This window comes from Denticeps clupeoides, chromosome 3 (genome assembly GCF_900700375.1).
Source record: "Denticeps clupeoides chromosome 3, fDenClu1.1, whole genome shotgun sequence".
Taxonomy (NCBI): Eukaryota; Metazoa; Chordata; class Actinopteri; order Clupeiformes; family Denticipitidae; genus Denticeps; species Denticeps clupeoides.
The window spans coordinates 27581400-27597681 of NC_041709.1; the positions used below are offsets into that span (position 1 = coordinate 27581400).

A 16282-nucleotide genomic window follows, 5' to 3' on the forward strand; every position below is an offset into this window, starting at 1 on the left:
GAATTTCTGGCAGGTAGCATAATTTGTGTATGTCATGTGTTTGAACAGGTCCTCAGTTTCTCCCGTAGCCATTCTGGGCGGCGACAGCTGCAGACGGACGGCGATTTCTCTGATGACGACACAGTCAGCAAAGCTAATGACCTGAATGAATTGGCAGTACCTCAGGTTGAGTGAAGAAAAGGAGGAAATGTCCCTGCCTTGGTCCCACCCCTCTTCCTATTACCACCTCACTAACCCAGTCCATCACTGACAGGGTACAGGCTTTGACATAACTGCTGACTTACTATAACTATGATATTCAAACTAATACCTCTGAACACCCATGACCAGTAAAGAACCTCCTTCCTGCTGAAGATTGTGTCCCAAGGGGGACTTCCGGATCCCCATGAAGAAACAAGGCTTTTCCAAGCAGCCAATGATCATTTGTTACCTGGAAATTCTAGTAGAGCATCTGTCCCTCATTAATGAAGAATGAACCACGACTCATGCTGTTAGGACACATGGAATAGTTTAGAACTCTTGAGAACTGGAAGCAGCTGCTGCCCTTGGGTCTGGGACAAGAATACATTCAAGTGCCTTTGACACAGAGGAAAATGCCAGTGTCTGGACTGCATGTGGGAACAGTGTACTACATCATTACCTCCTAATGAAGTCATTAAAGCTATGAAACAAGCCAGTAATAAAGCAGGAAATCACATGAGTCCATCTGGTTAAAAGCTTTACTGAGGACAGTTAGGATTATTATTACTACTCCAGTATTCCATGGTTGGACTGTTGACCAGCAGGAAACCTCCCGTTTCCCCAATCCTGCTGTATTTCTAGGCAACGTTTTTGTAAAGGAAAATTAAAAATGTTAAATCATTGTAGAATTGATTCTTTTTATTACTTGCACAGGATAGAACTCATTTTGACAAAAGTACATTTATTCAGAGAATGAACCAACAAAAAAGGTAGTTAGTTGATGGGTCTTGCACAGCCATATTTAATAAATCTTACAAATTTTGTAATTGGAATTGAAAATAAGTTATTGTGGATTTATTCTCTAGCTCAACAGAACCAGGGGTCCATAAAAGAAGAAAAGCTACCAAAAGTGACAGCAACATTTCATTTTTATAAACCACACAAAAATAATCTACCCTCCCCCACACCACACAATCAGATATTGGGGGTCTAATAATTTTAAAAAAGGGCACTACCTATAGAAGTACAGACTTCTGATGGTATGAACTCTCTCACACAGTTGCGACATGAACCCACAGGAACTCTTCTTTGGCGCCATGTGTTCTATCAGTCAAAAAATAGAACTATAGTTCTATCAGCAAAAAAAAGGCAGAGAAACGTGGATCTGGAGGAGGAAGCACATTTCTAGAAGTTCTTATAGCAGAAGCCAAGAAAAAAAGAACTGGTGGTGTGCCTATATCTATCACATCTCACCTGTATCTCTCTCACACAAACACAGTTAAAGTAATAAAAAAAAGCTGCAGTTCTGAATCATCCTGCATAGTTCTGACATTGAAAACTAAGGCGTTGTGTTGTATTGAGTGTTGAGGTTTGTACTGAGAAAAGTCTCTCTAACAAACAAACACACACAGACTCTACACCATTTCAAGTTTCTCCCACCCACCCAAACCCCATATTTCAAGGTCCAGTGTGACATACAGCACCAAAGACACTGCATTAAAAGGGACATGGCATCTCACACACAGACACACACATCCTGAAACAATCACAAACCATACTGACCTGCAAAGAAAATATTATATTTTATATCACTTATGTACACACACCAACACACACTCCTACAGTCCCTGCATGAAAATTACAAATAAATTATCATTATTAATAAGCTACTGTATCAACAGTCAGTGTGTAGGACAGCCATTATGTCTCAAAAAAAAATTCAATACAGGGAGCAGGTCCAGTCATAACCACTTCAGTATTAAACAATGAAGCTCTCCCTCGCACTGTCCACAGTGATAAAGGTCATGTAAACATGTTGACAACAACAACAAAAAAAATTATAATAATTAAATAATAATTTTAAAAAAATCTCTGTTGCCCTTCCTATCATCCAAGGACAATACTTATTTAAAAACACAATGACATTATTTAGCCGCAAGTTGTTAATGCTTTAGGTCCCTGTGTTGGTCCATACACAGACATCCACCCGGCCGTGGTCCCATCCTCCAGCAGTCAGTGAGACTTCCTCTTCACATGTCCGCCTTGGCTTTGGTTTGCATCTGAGAAGAGAAAAAAAACAACATAGTGAGGGACACTGGGCCTGACAGCACATGACACAATCGCAGGCGGTGATGGCGACAGCGAGCACAGGACAGGCAGAGCTCTGTTTACCTGAGAACGAGAGCTGCAACTGAGGAGGTAGAGCAGACTGAGACCCTGACTGGAGACTCTTAAACAGATCTGAGGACAGACAGGAATACATTTTATGTCAATAAAACAATATAAATAGCATACAGTATATTGAAATGCAGTTTTAATGTATTGAGTCTAAAGAAAACGGTCAGTTAGTTAGCAAAATATACCCAATTTTTACAGTAAATATCAAAATATAGTGCACTGCATCTTATATACATCTAAATAACTGATTCCATAACTGCCATTCATACTGTTATGAACTACCACTAACTACCGTAAGGTCAAACATGTCCTCAGGAATTACATAGAAAAGCCAATAAGTTATCTGCATCATGAATAGAAACTAATGACCCTTTTTGTTGTTGTTTTAGTATATCTGGTGGCCAGAACAGAATCTCTGATATTTAAATGAGAGGAGCTGCCTACTGACGGCTCTGACAAATACCACTCCCTCAATAGGGGTGATTTTACCTATTGTTTTATTTATTTCTATAATTAATGAGGGCATCTTTGTTTACACTAGTAAACAAGCCCCGCACTTAATGCATAGCACTGCCCCAGTATCATCAGTCTGATGTTTCTCTTTAAATATTATTACAATTCAACACCAGCTGCTGTGAATGGAAGACAAACCCCTTAGTAACCTCATAAAATCAAAACCTCAGTAATGTCACAAAAAAATACAAATAAATAAATGTTAATAGACAGCTTTATTTTATAATGTCAGCTATGCAAGTGTTCCTTGCCTGACCACTCACTCTGTGCCAGTGTGTATCCTGAGTTGGTTCCAGGTGGGGAGCCCATGGTGCTGCAGCCTGGAGCACCGGGCGGAGTGAAATTGAGCAGGGGGGGTAATTGGAAGGGCAGGGAGACTGGGACCAGTCCACCCAACATGCCAAAGCCCAGGGGCAGTGATGGGGGAACCGAGCCCAACAAGCTGCTGCCTGCTGCTGATGACACCTGAAGGACAAAAAGAAAATATTAAGACACACACACAATCACAATTTTAGATTTATAATCATATCTGCTACAAACTAAAGAATTTACAATTTCACAAACCAAATAGGAATATTTTATTATTCCTGTTTAATCTATTAAATAATGTACAGATCAAAATATTTACATTACACATGCTCCTACTGATCACAGAGTCAGTATGCAAATCACACTGCACCATACACTGAAACGCACAGTAGGCAGACATTTGACATGTCATGCATTTACCAATTCCTAAAGCCAGGGCTGTTTTATTACACTATAGAAAGTATTGTTTTTATAAATTATATTAAATATGTTTTTTGATATTTTTACTCTCTCCCACAATGTGAAAAATTTAAAGTAAAGCACAGAACACGTGCACACAACGAAATGTGTCCCTCTGCTTTTAACCCATCACCCTTGGTGGGCAGCCTTGTGTGGGGACAGTGCTTTGCTCAGTGGCACCTTGGCAGATTGGGATTCAAACCGGCAACTTTCTGGTTTCGGGGCCGCTTCCTTAACCACTAGGCAACCACTGCCCCAGGTGCTATGAAATCAGGCACAACCAAACAACCCTTGGTTAGTTTTGGCAAAAATCCACTCTTGGGTTCTGATATCCTCTCTTCCTGCCATGTGACATGATGTGGGTGTCTAACCGACATCTCGTCTTGGATGGCAGCCCATCACCTCCAACTCAATCCCACCAAAACTGAACTAATATTCATTCCAGCAGATTCTTCACCACATCAGGATCTTGCTATTTACCTAGACAACTCGCAGCTCTCTCCTTCTGCAACAGCCCGCAACCTTGGCGTAACAATAGACAACCAACTCTCCTTCTCAACTCACATCAGCAATCTTTCCCGCTCATGTAGATTCCTTCTCTACAATATCAGACGAATCCGCCCTTATATGTCAACCCAGGCCACCCAACTACTGGTTCAGTCCTTAGTAATCTCAAGACTGGACTACTGCAACTCCCTTCTAGCTGGTCTACCACTATGTACCATCCGACCTCTACAACTCATACAAAATGCAGCAGCACGACTGATCTTCAACCTTCCCAAATTCTCCCACACCACCCCTCTGCTACGTTCCCTCCACTGGCTCCCAGTAGCTGCACGCATCAGGTTCAAAATACTGATGCTGGCCTACAAAGCCAAACATGGAGTAGCACCATCCTACCTCACAGCCCTTATTACACCTCGCACTGCACCTCGTTTACTCCGAGCCTCCAGTACTGCTCGCCTGGTCCCTCCATCTCTGAAGGTAAAAGTAAAACATTTATCTAGACTCTTCTCCGTCTTGGCCCCTCGGTGGTGGAAAGAACTTCCCCTCGAGGTCAGAACAGCTCAGTCACTGAGCACCTTCAAACGACAGCTCAAGACCTTCCTCTTTAAAGAATATTTAGATTAAATTGTAATTTTCTTGTTGTAGAACTTTGTGTACAGAATCTACAACAGAGTGAATAAAATAGATGTATTCATGGTTGGGGTCCTAGTGAACCGGAATTGATCTCTTCATCGATGGTAACTTGAAAGCACGTTGTAAGTCGCTCTGGATAAGGCCGTCTGCCAAATGCCATAAATGTAAATGTGGGTAAAAGTATAAAATCTGCCTTTTCAGGAGTTCTCACTTGAGAGAGGTGTGAGGACGATGTGGAGGAGGGTAGCGTGGTTGCCGCACATCGGATGGCCGTGGCCTTGGTGTTGCCCCCCACCGGCCTTTGCCTCTGTCCGTGATTGGCTAATGGGGAGACGTTGTTTTCTTGGCGAGTGCCTGAAGGAGGTGTGCTGACAGAACTGGGGTTGGTGGCACTGCCACCTGCACTGAGGGGCGCTTTCTGTCCACCTGCAAAGCTGTAACTGCCTGCCCCTGGTTTGACTGCCACAACGCTCTGCATGGAAAAGGAGGGTCTGAAGGCGGGACTCTTGGGGCTGTACTGGAGAGGGCTGGATATCACCTGTGGACGCGCATGTGGGACTGTAGGGGACGAGGACTGGGAGGATGAGGGTGGTGGGGTAGAGGCAGGGGGGCGTGGTGTGAGTTTTATGATTGGGGAGCTGCTGCTGTGGGGGGACTTTGTTAGGGTAACTTGCATGGGTGTGATGAAGCTGGACTGCGAAACTACTTTGTGCTTTGTGTGGGATGAAGAGGTTGAGGGGGAAGATGGCACTGGGGAGGGTGAGCTAGGGACACGAGGTGGAGGCTGAGGGGTGTGGGAATTCCCACGGGGCTGCTGAGAAACATTCACCACAATCCCGCCAGGTTTATTAGCCGAATTCTTGGCCAGTCCAGTTGGCGATGCCGCAGCTGAACCCGGCCTTGCCATCGGGGGGTTGAAAGGCTTCTGCTGCTGGGGAAGTAGGAGAGGCAATGCAGTGGGTGGCGGCCGCGGTTTGGGCGGGGAGGGGGATTTGATCCCAGTGGCCGGCCGGTACGTTGCTGCAATCTGGTGTATCTGAGCTTGTGACAGTGAGCCGATGTCCTTCATAGTCACAAAAGCCTCGGGGCGGGACCCTGAGGTGGAGGCAGGCAGGGAAGAGAGCGACGGAGAGGCAGAGGTAGATAAAGTGTTGACGTTAGCCAGCGTCATGACTGGACTCTCCACCTTGACAGTAAGGGACTGTACCGCGGTGGAGGAGTAGTGAGTGACCGGAGCCGGTCCAGACACGACGGGTGGGGAGGAGGACAAGGGGCCGTTGTTTTGGGCAAGATCCTTAGCAGCGTTGCTCAGGAGAGCAAGAGCCTGCGAAATAGAGTCCAGAGAGTTGGCAGCCAAGTCTTCGTCCAGTGAATCAGAAAGGCAGATGGGCTCTGAGGGGGACGCGGTCTGTGGGCGAACTGCCAGGGTGGGTGAAGGAGCCGGGTTGATAACAACCGGACCGGGCCTGTGGATCCAAACCTGGACCAAAGCACAAGTGGAATTAAAGATTCTGCATCTTCTAAGCCCAAATACAAACTGAAGGAAATGTCTCATGTAATTAAAATACAATAGTGCTCTGAAGAAACAATATGGACACACACCTTGGTCTTGGACATTTTGGAGGTGGGGACCACCTTTTTCCTGCCGCTGCAACAAAGATATTTAAAAGATTTCACCTCCGTTATTTGCAACAGGAGATACATTTTGGTCTACAGAAGACAACCATTGACCAAAAATAATAAAAGGTTTAGTACTGATAAGCAGCAAAATAACTTTTACATAAACTGTCCAGTGTCAATATTGTCCTTGTTTTTAAACCCATCATTATTCTTACACACTCAGGGAAGAAACTTAGTGTATAAGAGGAAGCTGAGCCACTTCTGAGAGAACATCTGGGATGCAAGGCTACATGGTTGCTAGGTTAAGATGCATTTGCATACCATCCATATTATAAACGTGATTAATCACATGTTAAACTGCATAAAAATATGTTGCCAAGACTACTTGTAAGCCTATGTGTTAAGCAACTATATTTTAGATATTATATATTATAATATATTATATTTCAGTTAAGAAAAATAGTTTTATTAAACTGCATTTGTAATTGTTTTCTCATTATGTAGGTTAAACAATAGCCACAGTTGCACAGATATATATTCTTAGATCAGTCATGTGAACCTCTGAAGAACCAGTGAGTTAATTTTATTTTTTCTGGAAAAATGCAGACACTACTTTCTTTCATGTCATGACATGACAAGTGAGTGGGCCTTCACAGAAATGACATCATCAACACCATTCACCAACCACAATGTTTGGTGCAGACAGGAAGTAGTATAGGGGAACTGTATCAATGGTAAATAACTAAAAGTGAATTTTTCATGTCATGGGACCTTAAAAGTTGCTCTAAAATGGTTCAAATTTAAAAAAACTTAGATCGATGATTTAATTTAATGAAAAGATGTCCTCTATGCAGACATCACAGCTGCTTCTAATCATGTCAGTTGGGGTTAGGTTTAGATTCATTTTTGCTTAAATTAAATCATAATTTAGCATCAACCCAAATAATGGATTTTTACTGTACTGCAGGACAAATGTTTCATTGCCACTTAAATAAGTGAAACAGAGTTAGAATATGAAGTGGACTCACAGGCCAGTGAGATGTCCATGCACAGCCCGACTCTCTTTAAACAGCATTCTGCAAAACACACATACCACAATGACAAAATGCATTAAGTGAGAGTCATGGACTATCAAGCAGTAATAATCAATAATAAAGGGACATTTTTACATTGAAATGTGGTCTTGAGTAACAGCGAGGTATTCAAAATACTAACCTGGCCTGCATCCATCCTTTAGGCCAAAGCGGCTTGACCTCATTCTCCATAAAGGCCTTGAGGTAGTCCTCCACAGAGAGGGAGCACTGGGGCTCCTGCTCATAGTAGCTGAGCTTCACCCGTACAAGGTTACACAGCAGGACCCTGGGGAAAAAAAAAAAGTGGAATAATTATCATTCCTTTACTCTTCAGATAAACTAAAATAGACTATACCAGAAGCCATCTTGATACCTGAGTTTGTCATCCCAGAGAAACTTCTTCCTTGGTCCCATGACCCTCTTCCCAGGTTTCTCCTCATCGTCATCTTCAGAGCCATTCTTCTCCACCTCCTCAGATTGCTGCCTGCACACACACCCCCACAAAACCAGATTTGGCAAGGGTTCAATGTCAATTTAGTATATCACTAACATCAGAAAATATAATATCAGCAGTAGTATCTCAAAATGTAATTTTTGAGATAACCATGACCTGGATGACTGAGAACATTCACAATTCCTTAGCAGTATTCCTATCCTGACAAGGGTTCCACAAAAGGTCCGTACATCAATTATAAAATGCGTATTAAATTTTAAAACCAGTGTGAACATGTGTTCAGGTGATGCTACCATACATACTTATATTGCATGGCATTTACAAATCTGGTACAAAAATTCGTGATATACATCTGGTGGAAAAAAAACAGTTCTTCTTGCAGATCTCAGCACATCTACAGTTTTCCTCAAATTCAATGAAATTATAGCCACTTCCACATTTTAGGAAAACCCAGTACTGTAGATAAATGAATTGTTCTGTCAGTTCTCCCAGCAGAAGCGCTTCCAGAACCACAGGAGGCCTCAAATGGACTTTTTGTAATAGATTGTAATAAATATTTAGGAAATCTCTCCTTTAAACCATCACCGGGCCACTAATTTGATATGGCTTCAATTCCATCTTTCAACCAGAACTGGGAATTGGCTTACTTTGCCGCGGTCTTTGCCATGCAGTCCATGCTGTATCTTGCGATCTGCTCTGGCATCACGCTGCACACTGCCAGCTTGAGCTTCAGTAGGGGCGTGCGAAGACGGTCGTCCTGCAACAGGGCCAAGGGTCGCGACTAATATTTCACTTTTTTTAATTAGAAACATTTTTTAATTCGATTTGAAAGGTTGGGCGTGGCTCTCCACACTCACTTGTATGTTGAGGCTCAGCTTCTTGAGGCGCTTGAGCAGAGCCTCTTTGTTGCAGGGGACGAAGGCCTCCATGTGCGAGTAAATGGCCGAGCGCACCACCACCGGCTGCTCCTGTACTTGCAGCTCGATGCTAAGGGACGGTGTAGTGGAACATACGGCAATGAAATATGAGAGAAAGAAAAGAGGAAAAAGAAGAGGCAAGTTACAGAAAGATGAGAGGAGATAAAGGGTGACAGGCAGAGAGAGAGCATAAGAGAGAGGAAAAGAGAGAGAGAACGGAGGGTTATGACCCACAACACAAGACTGAGCCAGACACACCACAGAGCTAAGGCAGACTTACTCCAGCAGGATGTTGTTCATGTCCAAAGTGAAGAACTTCTTCCTGCCTTCCTGGTCAAACTGTCTTGATGCCTGCAGATCAACACAGCTGATTTAACCCTCAGAAGCACTAAATTAGATTATTCACCTTCACACTCTCAAACTGCAACAGATTCAGCTTTAGCTCATTAACTCATGTCATGAAGAACAGAACATCAGTTGTTCAAGTTTGCTAAAATTAGTGGACAAGTGTAAGGAGCTGGGTGAATAACAATGAGCAAACTGTTCCTGGCACGAAATGATATGTACCTACAAAAAAGGGCCACCAATCATGAGCACTCAAAAATATATCCATAATCTACACAAAATTACAGTGTGCATTATGGTATAAATGATTGCCGATCTAATCTGTGTGATTCATCATAACTAACACACAAACAGGACACTTGACCTCTTACAAACAAAGAGCGATGCTTTTCCTGCACAATCAGGTTCTCAAGCTCTTTCTGTCCTCGTCAGTATATTCTCTTCTAGCACTTTCTGTTGCTCTGTGCTCCCTTCAGCCTCAACATCGAGTCCGAAATTAGAGCATTAGTCGAGGCATTAACAAACAGACACTCCACACACGAGGGTGTGTTGTGTTAATGGGGTCAAGTTGATTTCAAGAATGATCGTCCAAAAAATTATCTACCTAATGTTTTACCTCTAATCAACAAACTTGCACAAAACAGCTTGGGCAGCATCATGTGAGCTAAATCAGTCAAAAAGGCAGGCCTAAATGAGACATGAATGCTTAATTAGCTTTGTTATATAGGATTACTGACAGAGTACAGTAAAGTGAATTACAAATATTTCATTTGCAAACAAAAATTTAAATATCAATGGTGAAAAACTGACCGCACGCAGATCCTCAATGCGTTTGGTGAGAGGCGCAGGCAGTCCGTCAGGTAGCAAGGGGGGTGACAGCATTCCTGCTGCCACTTGACCCCTCCCCATTGCAGCCCCACCTGCCTTCGGTCCCAGACAACCTCCAACTCCCATCATTCCATTCTCTCGACCAGGGCTGGAGGTCAGAGGATTAGCATCCAGCATGGTGAAATCCAGGTCACTCAGGAGGTCCTGCAGCTCACTCTCATTGGCTGAGCTCAGCAGCGATATCATGGCCGGGTCGGCTGTCAGATCAGCTAGCGAGATATCATTGTTGCTGTTGCCAGCAGCGACTGCTGAAGAGCTGCTGTTGCCATGGGTGTAGGAGTTGTGGCGCATGTGGTTGGCATGATGGGTGGTCAGTCCGGGGTGCAGTGGCCCCATGTTCTTCTTGTGCATCTCCTCCTTCTCACGGGTAAAGCGGCGCAGCATGGCCGCCAAGGACAGCGAGTCCTTCATTAGCTTCTTGCGTTTCTTCTTCTCTGGCCGGTGCATGTTGAGGGCACTAACCCTGTTTGTGGCAGAGATCTTCATTTATCAATTAATAATCTAGATTAATATCCCGACTCTTCTGCACACTGAACCTTCTTAGGTTTTCTAAACCCGTTCCAGTTTTATTATGACAATCACTTCTGCCATAAACTGCACTACTACTATAAATAAAACCAGACAAGATCTGAAAAAGTCTCATTCAAACTGAGAATTTACTTAAATGGCAATTGTTATTGGAATACTAATTTTTATGCATATATGTTTATTATGGTTCACCTGTGTGCTCCATGATTGGCTTTCCTCTTACCCTTGCTTGGGTGCTCTGTTCTTTCGAGGTTTCTTCTCTTCCAATCCGGTTCCCTCTTTTCGTTTCCGCTTCTTGAACTGCTCTTCACCATCCTTTACCTTCTAATGGCAAAAACATAATGCTAGATGGCTAAATATTGAACAATTGCATGTGATGAATGTCACCAGAGCTGGTGTTGTGCTCTGGTGACAGCCAAAATGGCAATAGAGGAAGAGTGTAATGATGCTCACACTAGATGTACCCTCCTTGCTTCCCTCCTCTCCCTCAGACTCAGAGGCAGCGCGGAACTGCAGTGTACCCGTGTTGATGTAGAAGCCCCCCAGTTTGGTAGTCAGAGATGCCGGAACAAGTTCATCATACTGTAAGAGGTGGAAGAAGCATTCACCAATCAGTCCACATAACTGATTAAAATTCAAATGACCAAGCAACGATATTAATATAATGAAATTTCAGGAGCTCTGACAGCACACACAAACTCAGTCCATTACGCAACACTTAAACTAGGGCTGTGCGATATGGCATAAAATTTATATTGATTAAATTGAACCATAGACGGTATATAATTTGATAAGTAAATTTAAATGTGACTGTTTTTGAAAGTGTAACATGTCCATAGCAAATGCACTGCAGCAGGAAGTATAATAAACTATTTATAAATACATATAGCATAAACATGTATCAGATAAAACAATATCTGGACAATTCTACTGAAACTATACTTTGTCACACCCATAAGACCACATATTTGTATGATGCGAGGGACTATATAGAATTTTTGGATTTTCTGTATTCAGCTGTAGAGTTTAAATAAAAAATATTGTCAGACTATTTTTAAATAACACTATGCTTGTTCACATTTTCGCTACAGGATTTCAAGATTTTATTTGGTGATTTTTTTGGTGCACAGTGCATCAAACAGGCTAGGACCGTACCTGGTCATTTCATGCGCACCGTCAGTACCCAATCGGTAGATTGGGCAAGAGAACATGACGATACCCAATTTGAACCGGTAGCCCGATTTGGACTGTGTGCATGTGGTCTCCGAAATCCACCATGGTATAGCCTAAACCTAACTCTACTCTTAAACCTAACCCCTGGTCATGAGCAGTCCAAATAGAGTAGCCACAGGGTACTGATGCGTGGTCCACTTAGTAAAACCGGTAGTGTGCAGCATGCAGTGACTGGCAGATTACTGACAAATGAAGGCTTGTTTTATTTAATTTATTGGGTCTGCAGTATTTTTAATACTAAGACCTTTAAACTTGAAATTAGGACTTTTTAAAAAAGATCAGCAGAAACTCTGCCATTGCACTATGTGCTCTCACCCAAAATGAATGGCTCATGCTGCAGAAGACGTGGTTTTACACAAGTGGTCATAGAAGTGGTGCGACTTTATCATTGTCACAAAGAGTGGATAATTGTGGGGTAGGCCAGGATAATCAAAATCTCTCCCGTTGGGTAAATTTATACCACGCAGCCCTAACTTAAAGCCCAAAATTCAGTTCATCAATATTGCCACAGACCAAAAAAATACCAATTCGACCAAATACCAATTTACACAAATCAGAATTAGACTAAAACTGTTCTACCATGAGAGAACTTCTAACCAAAACATTTGTGAATTTTATTCACACGCAGGTAAACACACCCATATGGCATCAGATTTCTGCTTTGCAAAAGTCAAGATTTAATTTAAAGAAGATAATCAGGAAGTATCACTAGATGGAATCTGACTGCCAACATGCAAAGTTAAAATCTGTCTTAGATGCTACACAAACTTGAGCTCTCCATTTTATAATTCCAGAAATGATCAAAGACAGAAAAAAAGTCCAGATCACATAACTAACATGACTAAATTATTCTTAAAATGTAAGAATCATTTTAACATTATAGTGGTTAGTAGGGCTGCAACTAACGATTATTTTAATAGTCGATTAATCTGTCGATTATGTTTTTGATCAATCATACAATCGGATAAAAAACAAGATAACAATACAAATCAGAAAATTTTACAGGATTTGTTTGAATGTCAGAAGTTGTTCTCTACACTACACTGCAGATGCACACACTCGCAGAAGCACACACTGACACACACACACTTACTCTCTCTCTCTCAAGCTCACTTGAAGCTTATTCATTAAGTTATTTCCATCAATGTAGTAAGTGCAAGGTTCATTTATACACCACATTTAAACACATCTTAAGACCAAGTGCTATAAAATAACTTTTAAATTAAAAAGTACAACACACACAAATATATTTGTCAATAATATGGGACAAAGTACAGAATATACACTGCAAAAAATGCTTTTCTAACTTAGTAGTTTTGTCCTGTTTTCAGTCCAAATATCTAAAAAATCTTAAATCAAAATACATTTACTAGACACATGAAATAGCATAAGAAATTGTCTTGTTTTCTAAAAAAAAACACCTCAAAATAAAGTGATTGTTCGCTTAAAACAAGCAAAATTATCTGCCAATGGGGTAAGTAAATTAATCTTAATGAGATATAATCTCAAACAGAAGTTTTAAGCATCACTTAATTTTCTCATGCCATTTTTCTTGTCTAGTAATCTTGATTTAAGATTTTTTAGATATTTGGACTGGAAACGAGACAAGGTAAGAAAAGCTTTTTTTTGCAGTGTAGCTATACATAACAGATTGAAAAATGAATGGTCCAAAAACGGCTAGTGAATAAAAACATGTCTTTAGTCTTTTAATGCAAAGTGCAAAGTAACTATAGCACCAGTGCTTTACTACTGTTATTAACGCGCTAATGCTAACTTGGCATAATTGTCAAGCTGGATAAGTGGTAAACACCAGCACCAGGGACATTACGTTCCTCACTTCAAAACGGAACTAAAGTAGGATTCTGTAGTGACTGCTGCTGAACTCCCTTCCTCCTCATCAAACACGCGTTTCAGGTGCTGGATCATTGCTGTGGTGCTCCCGTGTCATGCCATGTCGCTTTTGCATATTTTCGCACAGATTTCTCTACCTCCGCTCGTTATTTTTGCTCCGCGCTGTCTATGAGGCGCCAAACTCTGCTAGCATCTGTGCGCGAGAGACCGAGTGTGTTCGCTCCGCGCTCAAATATTTTATTTTTTTAATTTTTTTTTAATAATCAAATGTCTCTGCGTCACGCGACACAACGAATCGATTAGGAAATTCGTTGCCAACTGTTTTAGCAATCGGTTTTTATCGATTTAATTGATTCGTTGTTGCAGCCCTAGTGGTTAGCTTTGACTAGACAGAAAAGGGTATGTAAAAGTGATTGGTTTGTTTTGTCATTGCAAAATGATCTAGTTTGTTTTAAACTTACAGCTTCAGAGTTGTCTATGAATGGGTCGCTCTCATCATAACCAAACCCAATATCAATCAGGTCCTGCATTCGGTCCTTCCTCTTCTTCTTAGCAGCATTTCCCTGCAGGACACACACCTTTAAATAAAGCAGTGGTGACTATCTGAAAGTGCACAATTAGTACCAGGACACAGGTATCCAGCTCTGAAGGATGAATGTTAATAAATTGATTAATTATGAAAAGCAATTCACCAGAGAGCTACAGCTAATTAATGCAGAACCTTCAATTAGTCCTCATTTGGCTCCAGTTGTGAAGCCTCTAAAGTGACTGGATTTTAAATTTTCAACAATATTGTGACAATCTATCATATACAAAATAATGATTATATTGTATCTTGGGATGTTTTATCGTATTGTGGGATACCCACAATTCCCACCTGTAGCAAATCTTGTTCTACCATAAGTTATGCATATCAGCATGGAAAAGTCTGAATTGCAAATAATTTTACATGGCTGAACACTCACATATTTGTTTACAAACTTTTTGGCCAAAGCTTCCAAGTGTTGCTGCTCCCTCTCATCATCATTGAAAGGGTCACTGGGATCATGGAGACAAGTTTGACTCAGAGGTGCCTTTTTTGCCTAAAAAAAGAATTGTAGGAAACAAGGCATATTAATATGCCTAGAATACAAAATAATGGCAGTGCAACTCAAATAACTGTTTTGAATGTGCTAAACAAGTGATGCAGTAAAATGAAGCAATGTTTTAATTGGGCCCAATAATGAGCTTTTTGGATTTTGAAAAGTTTGGGAAAAATATGTTTGTTTTTTTTTGTTTGTTGTACAGTGACAAGAATGATATGACATGATACTATGGTGTGTGTGTGATATATATATATATATATATATATATATATATATATATATATATATATATATATATATATATATAAGGCGACATGCTGTGGGGTACTGCAGAGAAGGCTATAAATATTCAGATTGTCATATCTTCTTTCTACCCTTTCATCGTGGGAGCAGAGAAAAAGTTTACTTTTATAGGGCGTATGCATATTTTGAGATTAAGCCAGTGGAGTGTCGATTAAAAAAACGATACAGCATTGAAAAATAAAATTATAGCAATACCCAAGAGTGCCGAAATAGTCTTGCCTCTATGAATCTATTGTCCTAGAGAAGTTGATGAGGCTAACAGGCTAGTCTTCTGTATTCTAACGTTACTCTGTAGTCTCGGGATCTCGTCAACTTCATCCCCGCGTTTCCCCGTTCCCTTCCCCGGCGTACCTGTACCTGTAGAGACTGGACGAGCTCCGGGTAGTTGAACTCGACCGACGAGTGCTCGCTGGGTTCTGCGAGGTTCAGGTTAAGCCGTACGGTAACTCCTCTCACCTCCCCGACGCCGCAGTCGTGGTCGATGTCGCCGGTTTTGATGAACAAACCCGCCGCCCCTGCCCCTGTCTCGGGCTTCTCAAAGCCCTCGTCTCCGTTCAGCACGGCCACGTCGTCCAGTCGACGTTTCCTGCATTCGGCGCCCGGGCCGGCGGCGAAGGCCGACAGGGTGACAAACTGTACTTTTCTCGGTTCGGCCATTAGGACGTGCGGCTGCCGTCCTCGCCGTGGGTCGTTAGCCCTTTCACCGAACTACTTCAAATAAGCGAGTTAAACGGAACTCGGCCAGACGGAAAGGGAGCTTCTGTGCCTCGCACGACGCAAGCACGTCCTCAGTGCCTCACGGCACGTCTTCCCGGGCAGGAGACGGTCGGGAGAGAGGAGTTTCTCCAAAAGCTGCGCGCATCCTCCACCGCTATGGGACTCAGACATTCAAGACGGCCATCTTGGATCTCGGGAGTAAATAAAATATCAGTGAGTTCGCCGTGCGCCTCTACGCGTGCGTCAACAAGCCGGAAGTACCTTTACTGTAGAGGAGCGCTAGTTCAATCAGGACCCGACGAGTTCCGAAACCACGCCTATAAAATGAATTCAACATTGATTCAATAAAAATATCTCTATTCATTATTTTGGTTACGTTTTATGGACAGGAGTTCGTCGAGAAATAGCACAGCTGGAAACGCTGAGGCGTAGTTACCGCGCTGCGATTATGTGCAGTAAAGGGACGCAGTTTTATATATGATTTTTGTT

General features: G+C 42.1%; 2 protein-coding genes across 9 annotated transcripts in view; one reads left to right on the forward strand and one right to left on the reverse strand.

The window, feature by feature from the left end:
- LOC114786639 (myosin heavy chain, embryonic smooth muscle isoform-like) overlaps nt 1-668 on the forward strand; it is a 33772-nt gene extending 33104 nt beyond the window's left edge. For both annotated transcript variants that reach the window (XR_003749223.1, XR_003749224.1), the window contains one exon: nt 49-668. The gene's annotated coding sequence lies outside the window, so the exon portion shown is untranslated. The remainder of the gene's footprint in view (nt 1-48) is intronic.
- A 204-nt stretch (nt 669-872) lies between these two features.
- Nucleotides 873-16137, reverse strand: ubn2a (ubinuclein 2a). 7 transcript variants are annotated; one of them, XM_028975004.1, is made up of 17 exons: nt 15434-16137; nt 14654-14770; nt 14150-14251; nt 11058-11186; nt 10828-10925; nt 9999-10539; nt 9124-9194; nt 8784-8913; nt 8574-8707; nt 7846-7956; nt 7615-7758; nt 7428-7475; nt 6382-6427; nt 4991-6259; nt 3135-3336; nt 2353-2421; nt 873-2240 (listed from the first exon to the last, which is right to left on the reverse strand). In XM_028975004.1, exons 1-17 carry the CDS (start codon nt 15731-15733, stop codon nt 2194-2196), a joined length of 3558 nt encoding a protein of 1185 aa, XP_028830837.1. In that variant the 5' UTR covers nt 15734-16137; the 3' UTR covers nt 873-2193. The 7 variants fall into 7 exon arrangements, with proteins under 7 accessions (XP_028830837.1, XP_028830835.1, XP_028830840.1 ...); XM_028975002.1 differs by having other exon boundaries at nt 15428-16137; XM_028975007.1 differs by having other exon boundaries at nt 874-2240; nt 8574-8683; nt 15434-16136.
- Nucleotides 16138-16282: the final 145 nt, after the last annotated feature.